Below are 17,738 nucleotides of genomic sequence, written 5' to 3' on the forward strand. Positions count from 1 at the left end.
TGTTGAGTGTCCTTATCAATGAAGTACTAGCAGACAGGTCTTACAGAAGAAAAAAATAAGATGACTTGCAACTTCAGCAATACTCTGATGTTTTTATTTCTCTCTGAAGGCTTTTTCACTAATGTCAGAGAAATTGTTACTTAGCATACATGGTGCAAAAGCCATTTCACAGTATTGATGTTTATGATCTGTTACACAGATACGGTTTTCTTCTTAATTTTAAAACTGAAACTATTATCATGCTAACCTGGGGCCACCGAAACATTCATCTGAGAATCTAAACACTGCAGGAGAGATTGTAAATCTCAGATTCTAGGCTCTCTCACCTTATTTCTTGTCCTCCATTTTCATCTTCCTATTCCAGCTAGATAGTTGATTTTTAAATTATTGTACTTTTCCGCTTACTCATTCACATATTTCTGGTGATGATTGTCCTTTTCTCCATGTTTTTTTTTTCCTTTAGATCATTAAAAAAATCAAAGTTAATACAATTCTGAAAGTGATTTTCAGCACTTCAAAGCATAATGCCAAAAGTGGAAGATTTAGGGAGATGGAGTTCAAGCGATTATTGTATGTGCTAAGAGTCTCTGATTCAGTGTTCTGATATGCCACTCATGGACAAAAGTCTTTAAGTCTAGGAATATTTGGTGTTAGGAAGGCAAAGAGAATAACTTCTTTGGATTCTCAATCCAGAGACTAATAAGGAGGTCCATTTGTTGAAGTGTGATCATGAATAGTGGGAGGGATCGGTGCCTTGTTTTTCTTAATGAGTTATACTTCTGGCAAAAGCAAATGTTGTCTGACAGGCACTCATCTTTCAGAGCGAGCCTAGTGGAGGGGCGTACATCCATCTGAATATTGAGTGTTAAGATCCAGGCTGATGATCTTTTAAGTGCAGAGAATTCTGGGACTGCTTAAATGAGCCCATACCTTTTTAATGTGATTAGTCAGAGGAATTATATATTTCTAACTCAGTTCTTGTCAGTCTGTGTATATGCCACAGTGTTTCTTAGAATTAAAGAAACAATTACTTTTAAGCAGAACAGATTTTTTTTTTCCCCAGAGACAGCCCTGTCTGGAATTGCTTGGTTTTCCTCTGTTTGCTGTGGCAGGTTTGTAGGTAGTCATTGAGCTATTGTTTGAATTTCTGCCTTTGAAATATACAAGTTGACTTGAAAATTTAGGGTAAGAACTGTTATGAAGGGGAAAGGTTCCTCTTTAACCAAGGTACGTTTTTCTCCAGTGCCATGGTTACCCAAGGTTAAATACACCTTATGTGCTGAAGCGCACATAGAACTCAAGTTCCATAGCCTGTATGGATGGCTTTCTCTGTTCCCCTGGTTAAATAGTCATTGCAGTCTGGAGAGCATTTAATAAAAGGAGATGATACCTCCAAAATAAGTTTCTTAAGAAAAGTCTTAGTCTGTCTGTCTCGGAAGAAATTTCCTGATCTCCAAACTGGAGGAAGAGTGTTTCATGAGAGGTGGTCCCTTCTGAATCTGAGTAATCAGGAATGTCTTCACCACATAGTATTTCTCAAGCTTTCTTACAGGATGCTTTGCTTATTTCATGAGCATTAGCATGATGACTGAACCTTTTAATTGTTTGGTTTACATATTTTGTGAATTCATGCTCGTTTCAGGAAGTGAGATTTGTATTTGGGGTTTGATTTTCATTTCATTTCATTATGAATAAATCAAGAAAGAAATTTCATATTGCTATGGATTGTTTCCATTTTTCCTCTTCTTGCAACAGAGTTATTTAAATTTGTTTTTAATATTTATAGCTTAATTAAAAGCATGCTGTATTTCTTAAAAACAAATTTTGCAAGTAACAAAGTCATAAAACTTTGACTTTCTATTCTAATTTACCATTGGACAGAAGGTAAAAAAGTTAGTTTCATAGCTCATTAGATGTGGAGGCAGAGTGTAGAGGAAATACAATGCCTTGTTAGGGAACAACTGTGAAAACAGAGGGAGATGGGGCAGGGGGGAATGGAAGTTGGAGCAGCGGTGAGGAAAGTTCAGCTGGGAAGAGTGGAGAATGGGAACAGGTCTTGTGACCGCTGGGAGTTGTGTTGCCAGCTGTTAGGCATTCACCCCTGCGGTCGCTTCCATTCCAGGTACCCATCTGAGATATGAACCTGCAGTTGAGTCACTTCTGGCAGCCCTGTGGTTTCTGTGTCCCAGCTCCCTGACCCCAGCCACCTTTCTCAGTGATGCTTATCCACTACACTCCCTCTGGCCACCCTGCTCACAGTGGCTCCTTGGCAGCATGCCATCCCCTGGTTAAGAGTTGACAAAGCAGTTTTCAAAATGTGGGTAACAGCACAGGAGTGTTGAATGTATTCTTGGAGCAGGAATAGAATTTAGAAAGGAAAAGCTTGATAACCACTGCTTTAGAGTTAGGTTAAGATCTGCTTTCCAATGGTGTCTAATACTATGAGCTGAGCAGCCTCAGTGGATTGCTTTTCTCCTCCCAGATGGGAAGACACAATAGCTTAAAAGACAGACACAGTACCTTAAAAGTATGGTTCAATATCACATTACACAAATTGGTAGGGCTGGTGTTTTCTGGTTTAAGTCACTCCTTTGACACTCTTAATACCTCCCTTTCTCTCATGTAGTCTCACACACAGTTCAGAGTCTGTGGTGCCAGTGGTCATCCAGTGAGAAAATGGTGATAGTCTTTGATAGCCCACTCTGGTTTTTCAGATTCTGTAAGCTTACATTGGGGTCAGATCACTAATTTACAACCTAGTCCTCATTGTACAGCTAAGTTAAGCGGAAGCCATCAGAAAGATTGAAGCTAATACTTTTCATCTCTGAATTTTTATTACTAATAGAGTGAACACACATCAGAGGGAGAAATAAAGGTTTTTAAGCAAATTATATCTTTTGCCATTGCTCCTTTCTTAGGTGTCAGTTCATATTGACTGTGTTCTCTTTTTCATAAATAGATGTAATACATCTTTAAATTACTAAATGCTGTGCATTTGATTTGAAAACTTTTTTTTTATACAGCCATGATTTCATTGGAGAATTCACAACAAGTTACAGAGAGTTGTCGAGAGGACAATCTCAGTTCAACGTGTATGAGGTAAGTATTGTGAGTATTTACTCACTTTCAGGAAATAAATGAGAACGCTTCCAATGTTTTCATGGCAAACTGTTCAAATCTGTACAGTGCTTGTCAAAAGTAAACTTTGTAATTATTTCATATTCTTCCTTTTATAAAGAACAGAGAATCTGAAAGTGTTGCTTCATAAAAAGATTTAAAGCCAAGTAGGTATGTGTGCATGTGTATGCACACTGGGCTGTGATAGGACAAGAAGAGCACTTCAGGCAGCTGGATTGGTATGACATAACTTGGAGCAAATACTGGGTTACCCCCATTTGTGTATGAACAATATGTCATTTATTTCTCCTTTTGCCAATTGTTACATGTGTTGTGTGCTATTTTCTCCTATCCAAAGAATATCTGGTGATTCCTACATCAGATGCAGAGTCACATGCCTTTGATCTTAAGTGCGGACTTCAGAATCTCTAGAGTTTTGATGCAGGGCTTACAAGTGACCGAGAATTTACCTTACTGATTGGTAGGGTTTTTCATATGGTCAGTTATAATCTCTGCTTAAAAATTTGCATCTTATTTCCAGTTTAGGATTCATACATCTGAATTGTCAATTCAGTTATAGAGTTTTATATCGTTAGATGATTTCTAACTGTGGCCAGACCTTATCATGTATTGTAGGTGAATGCAGACTACATCCACATTCCCACTTAGTCTTCTTTCTCTTTCTCTTTTCTCCACAGGGTCCTGTGGCCAAAATTGTGCAGGCTTGTTTATTTCAGATCTAATAAATCCCTAGTTTAAGACTTCTTTCTTAATTTAGTCTGAGATTATTGGGATTTGGAAAAACATAAACTTTTTTTTCCCCAACATCAAACTTTACTGAATCTTCAAAATATGCTGTAATTTGTTCTCAAAGGCAATCATTGAGTTTGTGCAAACAAAAATTGAGATTCACAAACTTGAAGTGTCATAAAGGGACTCATTTTTGGCCTTTTTTTTTTCTTTTTTGGAAAGGTCCCTTTAAAAATTATCCCAGATTTTGGTGAAAAAAATTGACTGAAAAAAAAAAAAAGTCTAAGCATTAAGACTCCTGCATTAAAACTTCATTTTAAAATTAATATCCCAGAAGAATCTCATTCTGGAATGACAAATGTATCATGAAATTTCAGAATGTGTTAAATAAAGAGAGGCAATAGGAGGAAAAGATTAAAAATGTATTTTGTCACTGAGAAGAAGTGTCAACTTACAGACTATTCCTAAGGAAATACATTACATTCTGCAGTGTTAAACTGCAGCTTATATTTTTATAGATCCAAGAAATTTCATTTTCAGTTTTGAGTCCCCATTATTTTTATGCATAACTTAGATCACTTCAGCTTTATCTTCAGTAGGTGACAGTGCATAGTACTGTAACTTCAAATACTGTGAATGTGCTCCCCAGCTAGAAGCAGTACAGGTGAGTTAGAGTTGTGCTGCATCTGAGCTACTAAGTTCTGCCTAGATTATCTTAGTCTAATGATCAGCTCTGGTGCCGATATAACATGGTTATTCTCTTTTTAGTACCAAAGGTAGGAGGTCTACCTACACAATGCTGTGTACACATACTGGCTTGTATGTCAAGTGTCTGCACTGTGTCAAGTAGGTCTGTGTAGGTCTGTGTCAAGTGTCTGCACTGTATTGCGTCATGTACTTGGAGTTGTCTTCTAGAATTGCTGTAAAAGGAATTGGTTTCTTTCCCATGGTAAAACAATGTGGAGCGTTTGAAGTTCCACCTCTTTCTTTTTTTTCTTTTTTCTCTGTGTGTGTGTATGTCTGTGTGTACAAAAGCTGGGAAGTATTATCCCTAATTTAGGTGATACGGGTAATAGGCAATAAATCTAGTTGCCTGATTGCCTTGTGTTTCCTTTTACCATTCCTTTTTCACCCAGCAGTAGCCTAGTGCTTAGGTACACAACAGTACCTAAGCGTCTGATTCGCCATTCTGATGGTAGACATTCTTGATGCATTTGCACAAAACCCCCCAGCTGTCTTGTGATACTGATGTGGTGGTGGTGTTTGGGAACAGGTGGTCTACTTAATTAGAGCAGTGTTACCATAAAGAGATATGGTAACAAGCAAGGGCTCAAGAGTGGCAATTTTCACATGGAAATAATGCGTGTGTTCCAGGGACCTGTAATTCCCCTGTGTGAAAATACATGCTATTGCACTTTCACATATGTAAGCATATGTCCAGTCATTCGTGTTGAAGCTCTTTAGCACCCTCCATCTCACTCATGCTCATAGACAAAGTGTATGGGTTGTGCCAGATACTTTCAGTTTCTCTACAGTAAAGTGCTGGATCTGTAGGTTTTGCTCTGTAGGTCTTTCATAGCCTCACTTACTGAGATTCACAAAGAGCTGCCTTTGTTTTATTTTTAACTTCACTATTTCGTTGTCTTTTTCTCAGTCAATTCTGTTCTCATTTTTGCTGTCTTTCATTTCTGGATATGAGCATTCATACAGCACAAGAAAACTACTGTTCAGGCAAGGTACAGTCTGTGCTGTATTTGTTGTCCTAAGGTGTTTGTTTACTGGGAATAGAGGAACCTTAGAAGAGTCCAAATATGAAGTTCATATTCAGTGCTTCAGATCATGGAGTCATGAACCCAAAGGACTGTGTGTTACAGGTAGACTTTTTTGGTGTGCTTTTTTTTTTTTACAATTTCCAGTTATCTGTCTGATAACTCCTTGACAGATCCTTTATAAAAATAAACTGATTATAAAATATGAGATCTTTTGTCCCTTTCAGAGTTTATAAATAGTATTAAACACAGGAATGGTCCAGTTTTGAGTTTAGTTGTGTTTTCCTTTCTTTCACATTGAAGAGGCTATAGTCTCCTCTCGAATGAGGTTACAAGATGTTTGTATCAGTTGTGTAATGAACATAAACCAGGAAAATACAGCATCTGCCAAAGTGTCTAAGGGAAAGATAAGGAAGGTGACTGTGCGTCCTACTAGAAATTGCTGTCATTTTGCCTTGGTTCTTGGAGCCTTGCTCTTCTGGGTTAGACCTTGACTCTTATCCTCATGCAATAGATTGCTGTCATCTCACCACAGTACAAATGCCCATTCCTAGGTCTGATTACCAGCAGGATTATTCTAGTTAAAAGCAGCCCTCTCCCGGAAAATGTCATTGTACACAGAGCCTTCCCACTCTCTAGAAGTTCTGGTAGCATAAAATGGGTCCTCTTACTGCATCAGCAGTTTCAACCCTTGTCTTATATAATGCAGACCAAGTATAGGAACTGAAGAAAAAATAAGGCACTTAACATTTTTTTTCCCCTGTTGTTTTGGAAGTCCCTAGAAGTATTTCTTCTATCTCATATTCTGGAGCTCCTTCCCAGCTTCTACCTGGGACATTGTATGTGATATTTTTCTTGGTATTTCTTTAGTGACTCTATGCTTGATCTCCAGTGTTACCAGAAGCCAGGATTTTGATCTTATCCCTCCCTCCCCACCTTTCCCAGAGGAAAGTAATATCTACAGCTCTCCAATATCAACAATGGTCATGTGTGCCATCCGAAAAAACAAGAATAGCTTTTTCTACCAAATCTCCCTTTAATGTAGTCTTGTCAGTATGAGCATCTCCTTTTTCAAATTAGCAGCTAATTTGCCTTCAAATTATACTGCAGGTAATACAGGCACTTCTGCTATGTGATGCCACCTGGTGACTTGTGGATTCATATCGGCTGTAGTTGCTTTTGGGATGGTTCCATGACTAGCTGTCTTGAGGACTGCAGGTCTATTCACTCTTTGTCCATTCTAGTAGGAGAGTCTCTTCCGGAATTTAAACATAAAAATGTGTCCAGACTGGTGAAACTCCTGACCAGCCTGTCTGCAAGATCTTCATGGACGCAATCTTAATCCCATGATCAGAACTTCTTTTAGTTCTGCTTCTCCCAAGGGTGATTCAGATGTAAGACAAATCCAGCTAATTAGTCATGGTTATCCTGGTAGACAGTTTAATTTCAGGACCTCCTACGTCCCTCAGAATAAATACTTAAGACCTTCTTCCATGTTTTAGGTATGATTTTTGAAGGATTTAGGTCAGTTTTTGTACTTGCACCATGAGTTCCAGCATCATGCAGTTTGCATGCACCATGTCTCTCAGAACTGAAATGTGTTTTTTCTTCCTCATGGAAAGATACTCTTGCTAATAATGAGAAGACAAGCCTATGTGGCTGTAGCCTGGGTTTTTTTCTGTATGGTGTGCAGATCTTTGTTATTCCTCAAGCTATCCTTTAATTGGTCTTGGACTACTGCCATTAAACTTCAGTATTTTGTAAAATTTTATATTCCTAATATAGGTGATCACAAATATGATGGTTTAGGCAAGCATTAATGCAAGGTAGGGAAGGAGGGTGCTCCACTTATGTGCTGCACTTTTATTTTGAAGATGAGCAAAGGTGCTGTTGTGCAAAGCAGGACAAAGATAACTGAAAGCCATGGGGATTTTTTCCTATTTAGGTCCAAGATCAACCCCAGAGTTACTGTAATTTAGAGCAGTTTCCTATGGATAGTGTCACAGCACAGATTGCTGTGTGCAGTGAAAATGTCCTCTCCTGTTGTGTCACTGACATGATTCCTACCCTACCAGGAATATTCTGTCATAACATCTTAAGTTGTTTTGCAGTTTCTTAAATATAGTATCAATATTTTACTCCCAGCGATAGCATACATTTTGTGAGCATCTCATCTTTGGTACTGCTTCTACTTGATCAGTCTGTGCAATATCAGAACTAAAGAGACTGGACAAATTATATTTTAATTGTTTTGCATTTACAAGCTGACCCAAGGCAGGTGGAGAAATTTGTGTTTGAGTGGGTGTCCCATTTTTTCAGATTTGAAACATTGCTATAGCAAGCTTTTTTCAACTGACCTTTTTTTAATAGGTAAGAGTTCATGTAGCTTCCTAGGTTACTGCAGGGGTGTAGGACTTTCAGAGGCTAAAAAATGTTGTTTTATTTATAAAGTTACCTGAAATTTGGGAAGAAAACACAGAAATATTATAATAATTATAGTACCTGGAATTATAGGAGAGAGACAAGCTGTGATTGAATTCATCTTTGATCCCAGGTAGATGCCTTGTTTCCCATGATATTTCTCTCCCAATCTCTAGTGCATTTCCTAGCAACTCCTAAGAAGCCAATTGTCAAATTACCTGAAGCAGAAGGTTCAGATGAATCTCCTTTTTGGCATTTAATGACTGCTGGCAAGAAATATGCTGCTAACTCAGGCCTGCCCACTGTATTCTGGAGAGCTGCGAATGAAGGGCCACAGGGCAGGCAGGCAGTCTGTTACCTCCTTCATCTTCCTCTTCTGGGCAATTGTCAGCAGGAATCACTTTCTGGCTACGATTCTGGTTCAACAAGAATTACTGCATTGTTTATAAACCACCATTACACAGATTTAATCCATTGCTCACCAGTCAAGACACTGTTAATAGGAGGAACAGGGGTTATCTGGGTTTTTTTTAAGCGTTAAAGGGCTTACGTATGTGTCAGGCAGTAAAAGCTTTGAAGAATACTTGCTGGATAACTGGGACATACTGGAGGGAAAGAAAGAGTCACACTTGTTTAGCCTGTTTGGGAAGACCTCAAATGATAGTTATCTCTTTCTGCCTTACATTTCACAGCTGTTCTGTGTCGTGCAAGGAATATGGTCTTTTAAAGTAATTTCATTTTGTTTGGGGGAGAGAATTTTTGGAAGCCATATATTACTATTTTTCCCATTTTCAGGCAAAATTGTTTAAATATTTTATAGCAGTTAAGTGACTAAGATTTCAATTGGGAATGTTTTCATTCCTTGTCATTCATAGAACATCTGTCAGTAGTTTACAGTAAAACTTGGCAGTAAGCCACAAGGATTTGAGTTTCCTAGTTATGTAAGAGGTAGTTGGTAGACCTAATTAATAAAATAATGTTTTGCTTTCAATTCATAGAATCATAGAATCATAGAATGGTTTGGGTTGGAAGGGACCTAAAAGATCATCTAGTACGTTCCATGTGCGATTTTGAAAAAAGCAGGAGTATGTTTTAATGTGTATGTAATAAAACTGACTGAGACTTGCCTTTGAATGTGTAGATATTCAGAAGGGAAACAATTTTTATTGGTGGCTACAGTGAGAAATTTTATAGATGTGGGTTCAAGACATTCAAGAAAACTGTTTAATGCTTTGTAGTCCAGTTCCATGAAGATTCTTGTGCATGGGGAGTACATTGAGCTCCCACAACTCCTGTAGGCCGGTCAGGTGGTGGTCTGTGCCATTTTCATGAAATTACTGACTAGTTTCTATTCTGGCACAGTATGATCTGTCCCTGCAATTGCTATTCCTGTCAGACAGATCCTGTCATTGCACCAAATACAGAAACTAGGAGTAGAACAACTCTCATTTTTCTCAGATAATTCTGAGGAGAAGATGGAAACAGATTAACGGGAATGTGAAGAGGTGCATTGTGAGATGAAGAAGTGGTGACTCGGTACACTGAAACACTGGAATCAGGAGTGCAGAAAAATGCAGAATCTTGTGAAAATTTGAAGTGTTTCACTGAGCACTCAGATTTAATGAACACTCTCACCTCTCTTGCCCCAGTCCCCTATTTGTCAAATGTGAATAACAGCACTGGCTTACCTAGCAGGTACCATGAAGATAAAGTCACTGGTTTTCAAATATGCATATATCCCAGCATTGAGGTGCATAAGTAAATAGCATGCTGAATAAATTTAGAATCCACTGAAAGTAGACTAGTTTCTGCATTGAAAGTATCTTAATACTAATCTTTATGTTAGATCATATATCATACTGCTTTAATATTTGTATCTGTGTTTCTAGGTAATAAATCCAAAGAAAAAAGGAAAAAAGAAAAAGTATGTTAATTCTGGAACAGTAAGTAAATGTATTTTATGTTACCGGATGCTTTTCTTCTCTCTTGAAACAGAGTGTAGTTGACTTGTAATTTAACAGGATTAGAACAGAACCTTCTGTGAAGGCCACAACAATAAATTAATTACTTACTGTTATAAAGCATTTATGTTTTTAATTTGAAGGGTCTGAAAAAATATGTGTCCAAGTGTGCTGTTAAGTTGCCAATGATTTCCAAAATTAGTTATACCAAAATTTCAGTCAAATTTTTGAAATTGTTGGACTGAACACTATTAATTTTTATCTGAAACATATCTGCACTTTTAAAAGTCAATTTTCTTTTTAAATTTAATTGCTGAGCTAGCAGCAGTAAAAGCTAATATGCTTATCATGGCTAAACCAAAAAGAGTCAAAATTTTTTATTACCAACAGGTTTTTGTAAATTTATGTTGAAAGGTCTGTTAGTATAGTTTGGGATGAGATTTCAATGTCCTTCTTTTCATATTCCATATTCTGTTTTACAAACCATTTGCTAGCCATGCAAATAATTCCGTTCAGCACTTTCTCAGCTTCCATGTTCTGGCATCCATGACATTCAAAACATCATTTACAAAAAAATGAAGATAAATTTTGAAGAATTGTATATTGGAAACCTAATCAGATGTAAGATACGTTTTTTGAAAACACATACAGCATGTGGTTTTTTTCTACATGAACAGTTCTGCTTAAGTCAGTAGGGCTACTTTCACTCTGAACTGTAGCCTTGAAGGAATGTTTTGTCATTCTCACATACTTGTATAAGTCTGTTCATCAGTAGGAAAATTTTGTACCTCTGCTTTAAATTGTAAAAAATAGGCAGAAGCAGCTTGTCCATGCAAATTTACCATACAAGAGCTGATTCATTAAATAATTTATTTTTTGGTAACATATTGCTTTTACTACAATTTAGCATGTTAAAATAATGTTCTATTACGCTAAATTAGTGAGTCAGAAACTTACAAAAAGTGATTATTTTAAATCAGTACTTAAAGTAAGCGTACTCAAAAATGTAGGGATGAAATCTGGCTTAGGGTACAGAAGAGCAAAAAATGCATTTACATGTTCAATTTTCCTGTTGATTTTGGTTTTGAATATTTTAGCACCTTCACTTGTATCTGTTCACATTTGAAAGAACATATTTTACTTCCTTCTCTACCGGTGTTCTCTACTGTTGGTTTTGTAATTTCTTTTCTTTATCAAGTCCTCTTTGCCCCCGTTTGCCCTTACTTCTATTAGTCCTTTGGGCTTCCCATATGCTTCTCCAAATTGTCACTTTCCAATGTGTTTGCCTGCAGTTTTGTTTTTCTTCTCCCTGTCATTCACCCAAGATATTCTTTATCCCACAGATTTCTAAATTTTCAAACCAGGCACCAAGACCATCATTCTCACTAATAGGAAGTTGGCTTCTGGAAAACTTGAAGTAAAATGGATATAGGTCATTGACTGCTATCTCACTGCTGCTTTTAAGGACTATGTACCTATGTACCAATGTAGCCATCTCAATTCATTATTACTTAAGGGGTCATTTTAAATTCAGACAGACAAACTACACACTAAGCAGAAATGTTTCAGAATACATAATTAGTTTCGAACAAAGCAAAGTAGTGAAATTTAAAATTCACTGTGTAAAACTTGGAACATTGGTAGTCGTCATCTGTATGGAAGTAAACACTCTGACCACTTTGGAAGGGTGTTGTCTATTAGAGTTTTTTACCTTTTAAAATCAGATTCACTGAAAACATTTGCTTAAACTAATTAGGAACAAGATGACCAGCTGTAATAATGGATGAACCATTAAAATGACTATGTCCAGTGGGAAAATGCATAGAAATTTCAGTCTTATATGCAAGACTATGCTACTGATAGTCTGGTAGAACTTTGTTCTGGTCTTCTGGTCTCAACTAGAAGGGTAATTTGATGATTTTAAATTTTGCAAATCACTAAGAATCACAGAGAACCTGTGACAAAGGAAGTAGGATAGAAGATAGAATTTCTAACTGTAATCTCATTCTGAGTCCAAGTTTACAACATAGGAATATTTTAAGTTTTTATATTTTGCTGTAGTTGGAGGCAAATCAAATTTTGTGACAAACTTCCATCCCCTTTTTATTCATTGTATCATTATCAGTGAATTTGCTTTGAGTAGTTACTTAAGCAGTTTTCACTGACTGCCTGATGCACTTGTGTTGTGAGAGAGTTTTGTGTCACTTTGTATATAAAATGAAAATCATTTGGATTGAATTCTTTGCTTCATAAGTGTTGTGCCATGTATGAAGAAATTAAATGCTGGATCTTTTCCACTTGAGTTTATACTTCTGTGACTCAAGTGTTGGAAATGCTAGTAACACCTTTAGAAATTTCTTCTCTTTGCATTTTTTATATATTCCACTTTAATTTTTTTAATGTATTTCATATATGTGTATAATTGACTAGATTTTTGTATTCTTGGCTTGCATCAATACTCAATACCACTTTTAATGTGAGATGAGAAATGACACAAATAATTGTAATTGAGTTCTTTAAACAGTGTTGAAGTACTTACAGAATAGATGCATTATCATCTAGCCTCTAATATTTGTGTGTAGATATAGTGTACAGTGATCAGAAGACTTACGTGTAGTAACCTACCCTGGAATACAGTCTTCCATCCCTTACCTTTTGCTAAAAAAAAAAACAAAACAAAAAAACACAACAAAAAACAATTGTTGTACACTTCCAAATTTTTCTCTTCCCTTTCAAGAACTCCCTATTGAAATGGTTTCATTTTTTTTTAATCTTCTATTTTCCCTAATACTATAGGAAAATACGTGTTAAGGATAGAGCTCCTAAAACATTGTGCTTATGTCTCTACTTGTTCAACTGGGAAGTGACAATTCATGTCTGACTCTCTTTTATTTGCTTTCAGGTAACGTTGCTTTCCTTCCTAATTGAAACAGAAGTTTCATTCCTTGACTATATTAAAGGCGGGTATGTGATTGGCAACAAACCTTTCTTGTTTTCACAATTTCATTGTAATTCACTAATAATTTGTATATGTACTTTGCATATGATGACTCTAAGTATTAGTATCTGTAAAGAGCTATATTGTTTCCTCATTTTAGAGGCTGTACTTTCCTACATAAAACCTGCAGATAGTTATTGATGTAAGTTAAGTTATGGAACTTCACTTATAATGTTGGCATCGGTGTTGGTACTAAAACACTGAGATTGAGTAATGACCTATGATATGATCAGCCAGTGAAAATTGGATTAATCAAAAGGGAATTCTCTCTATGCTGTTAAATTAGTAAAATGCTGTTTTATTTCTTCTGATTACACTGACCTTTGGTGTATTTAATATTAGCATTTATTTAGAACCTTTCCCCTTCAAAGGCATTTTTTTCAATACTAATTATGTAAAATCTGTAACATGTTCAATTTCTCTTTTATCGTCATTTTCCCAGAAGGGAAGTAGAGACAGAAGCATCAAATGGCTTACCTTAGAACATGCCTGGAAATGGGATTGAATCTCATAAATTCCTGGCTCTTAACCTCCCTGCCAGAACACAATTCTCCTCTAGGATAAATGGAAATAATTTGCTGTACACACCTAGGCACTTAATATGGATTTTTGAGGCATACTGTCTGAATATACATTCTACATTTATTTTAGAGCATGGATTACCTGTGAAGAAACAAATTACTTTTTTTGTGCTAGTCTTCAACCAGGCTTCAGCTGAAATAAAAAAGGAGTCTGTGTTGTGTTTTGGCAGTCACAATATAGGGCTTTGCCTTTGTTCCCAACAGTGGTAGTCCTACAGATGAGAATGTCCTTAAGGTTTATCCCTAACACATTAATCATTGAAGTTCATTAAGTTAAAGTGACACCCCCAATCATAATGCTTAGCTACAGAGAAACTGTCAGTAAACTATCTTGACTGCCATTGCATTCAAGGTTTTGAAAAACTGCAACCTGAGGTTGTACTCTATACTGATCTGATAACTTGTAGAGGGCATGGATCGTTAAGATGTGCTCCAAACTATTGACCCTAACCCATGGGCTGCTGCAGAGTGTAATTTTTTATTTTCTCAAGGACTAGCAGCCGCTTCGATGTTTCAGTTCTCCAAAACAGTTAAATTTTAAAGTTAGAAAATCCAAATGCACTGCTGTTCAATCTCCATTCAAGAAAATAAATATTTTCACTAAGGGTGAATTCAGTCTGTTATGTATCTCAAAATACTGTGTCTTTTGGCTCATTAAGATTAAACCTGACAAGAATACTTTATGCATAATACTTAAAAGTGAGAATGCTTAATTAGGGTTTTTAACATGGATGTAGACGTATTCTCTTTAAAATTCTTATTGAATATCTTTGGAGAAATTTGTGATTTGACTTGCTCATTTGCTCACTCTTTGGTGGCTGAACATATTTTCTCATTTGGATAGAATGCAGAGTCTCTACAAGATTTCAGATTTGATCATTTGATATTACAGTGTTGTATGGTATACACAACAGGTTATGGGTGACCTTCAGAGGGAGTTGTATAGGCCCATCATTGAGGCGTGTAAGTAGTGGGACACATTAGCGGAGGGAAGGGGCTCTGTCGGGGAGCAGCCGTCCCTCCCCAGAATGGCTGGGAAGCTGGGAGCAGAGCTAGGTAGCATGGCTGGTAGGGCAGGGTCTCACCAGCTAGGGCCCCGTTGTACAGTACATGGGCAAGGCAAGCGGGGCAGGCCCAGAGATGGTGGCCAGGCTCAGTTAAGAGTCCAGATCATTAGAGAAGTTTGTGGTGATGAGGCAGACCAAGGTCAGGCTGGGAAGGCAAACCACAGATCTGGGTCAGGATCAGGTCCAGCGATTGCCAGGCAGGCCTATGGTGGACAAGGCAGGGAGGTCAAGCCAGGATGTCAGTCCATGGGTCAGGATCTGGATTAATGGAGTCCATGGCCAGGCATGGGCTTGGCTGAGCTGGAAGACCTATGCTCTTCTGACATAGCTCAGGCAGGGACTGAAGGCTGAGCTGAAATAGGGCTCCTGAACCAATGAGGGGACATGTGGTGGAAGGCTGAGGTGAGTCTGTTTAGTGCCGTTAAAAGGCTTTTTAGTACACTCAGGACCCCTACACTTTGGTCCAGGATGCTTCTGGACTGCAAACTATCAAGCTCTTCTAGAATTGCTATCCTTACTTCCTTTCAGTTCAATTAACTGGAAACACTGCTGCTGGAATACTTTTTGTCTATGTTTGCACTCTTTGGACCTTACTGTTTCTCCTCAGAGAGGATTTAGTTCAGTTGTTGACTGCATTAGAATCTGGTACAGTTTAGCAAAGGTAGAACTTCCTAATATAGGTCAGGCATGGTGTCAAGGTACTGCTGCATCTTTAACGTCTGAAAAATATGTTGACTCTATATGCTATAAAGAATTCTATCAGGACATATCTGTTGTGGAGCCCTTCTGATTTATGCAGGTGTTCTGGTTTTAGTAGAGAATCCTAGAGTTTGAGAGAAAGAGGTTACTTTTATTAGAACTGCTGTTGCCTTTCTCAGGACTTTAACAGAAGTAGAAAATGGCCGTCCATCCACGTTTACCAAAAGTTTGTGCTGAATGAAGTACATGTATACACAAATGCATGAAGAAACAGTTCTGCCTCTAGTGTAGCTGTTTGTTCTGTGTGTTGTACATATATGCCACAACCATCTTATTGCCCATTCATTCAAAATTCATTTCTACAAGAAGTGTTTATAAGGAACTGAGGAATTAAGTTTTGTATCTGAATCTGGAAAGAAAAGACTATAGTGGGTGCTTATGTAATCTTTTTAGTATGGTTTATCACATTTCTCACTGAGATGTTACAATACAAGTTAATAAACCTAATTATCTACATTCTGTAGACAAATAGAATTTTTGACTACAAATAATACTTTGTTTTTCTTATTGATATTTTGTATATATCTCTGTAACTGCAAGTCAAAGAAGACTTGCGATACTAATAATTACCACTTAAGCTTTTTTCCTCTTTTATATAAAAAGAGTATAATTTAGTAGAATAGTCTGTGCTTAAAAGTATAAGCAGTAATACTTATTGTTTAATTATTTGATATAGAATCTTGTTTAGTGAGTCATACAGCTATTTCTATGTACATGCCAGTGAAGGCTGTAGAAGTACTTGTATAAAATGTTACCTTTTTTTATCCAACCGATATAGTTTTGTAAACATGAGCAGGAGGCTGAGACTCAGAGTAATTTTCTTGGCTTCTCTCTTCCTTTGTTTGTCTCATTTAATAGTACTACACATCAGTTGCAGTCCAGTTGACAGGTTTTGAAGGAAGGGGAAGAGAAGATTTTGTCATTAATCAGTCTGTTTTCCCATCAAGTATGTCCTCCAAAATTGTTTTTTTTTGTTCCCTGTTTTTCTTCCATTTAGTTAGGCAAAGAGAAGAAAACACTGATTCTGCAATAGGCACAATATTGGCTCTTCCATAAATGGATGCTTATGAAATACTTCATGTTCAGAACTTTCATTGTAATTGATTTGAGGTGTCTAGAACTAATACTGATTTAATGGTAATCCTGACAGCTTTAACTGCAACAAATTGAGATTACAGTATTGATTTCATTTATGTTTTGAGTCTGCATCTGTTTAATTGGGATATTCCATTGTAAATATCATCTATATGACTGTTGTCTTTTTAAAGAGCTTTGAAGAATGAAACAGAAGTTTGTCCATAAATTCTAATTCCGTTTTACTACATAAAGACTGGATTTTATAGCAGTATGTCAGGAAAGAGGTGGATGTCTCTTTGCATCTGAATATTACATCAAGTGGTGCCATCTTAGTAGCTGGCTTTTCCTTACATCTTGATACTTAATCACATATTTTGCCACACTGACCTTCCCACATTTAAAATAGGTACATTGTGCTAAAAATTAATGTATATTTCAAAATCAGATTTCTCCTGCCACTTACCAATTAATAACGTATTCCTATCAAAACACCTCCAAATATATGAAGAAGCTCGGGAATGTATGGGATACGACCTTGAAGAGGAATGCAATTGAAATTATCCTGCTTTACAGGAATGACTGTTAAACAGTTTATAGCATGCTCTGTTTTTGTCTGGAAGAGACACCAGGAGCCAAAAAGCTGCAAGATTTAGTGGACAGAAAGGATATTTCTGTGCAGAAGTTTCTAGCCTGTTTGACTTATTAGAAAAGGGAGTAAGCTAACAAGTTAATCTAGGCATTTGTAGATCAATAAAATTCAGGAGCTGAATCCTTTTGCAACTGAAAAATATTGTCATTTCTTCTGACCCAGATTCGTGGGACATAAGAGGAAATGTTTTCCTCCCATCATGTTACAGGCCTTACCTTCATCCAGGTTTTTGGAAATTAACACCCACATGTTGTTTGGATTCTAAGGGCTTTGGTAATACATTTTTAACTGAACTGGATTGAATCATTGATGGTCAAAATGGAAATTTAGAGCTCCTTTAATGACAGCTGTTTGCATCCAACCAGTACACCATACGATGTAGTGGCATGCATATTTGATGTTTGTAGGAGACCTGGTGTGAGATACAGTTATGAAGCAAGGGCTACCATAGCTATGTATTTTGGAGGCTTTACCATATATTTCTTGTACCCTTGGAGAAAAATAAGGAGTAATAAGACTATATAAGAAGAAGACCTTGTAGACCCTTTATCAGAAAAATCTTCTTTATGTTGGTACAGCATTTGGCCAA

At 36.9% G+C, this 17,738-nt stretch overlaps 1 protein-coding gene across 3 annotated transcripts in view; it reads left to right on the top strand.

The window, feature by feature from the left end:
* The window catches only part of CPNE8 (copine 8), a 112,126-nt gene that overhangs the window by 69,405 nt on the left and 24,983 nt on the right, over positions 1–17,738 (top strand). For all 3 annotated transcript variants that reach the window (XM_075024887.1, XM_075024889.1, XM_075024890.1), the window contains 3 exons: positions 3,024–3,099; positions 9,947–10,000; positions 12,921–12,982. In XM_075024887.1, the coding sequence (XP_074880988.1) occupies positions 3,024–3,099; positions 9,947–10,000; positions 12,921–12,982 (192 nt within the window). The remainder of the gene's footprint in view (positions 1–3,023; positions 3,100–9,946; positions 10,001–12,920; positions 12,983–17,738) is intronic.

This window comes from Buteo buteo, chromosome 4 (genome assembly GCF_964188355.1).
Source record: "Buteo buteo chromosome 4, bButBut1.hap1.1, whole genome shotgun sequence".
Lineage (NCBI taxonomy): Eukaryota > Metazoa > Chordata > Aves > Accipitriformes > Accipitridae > Buteo > Buteo buteo.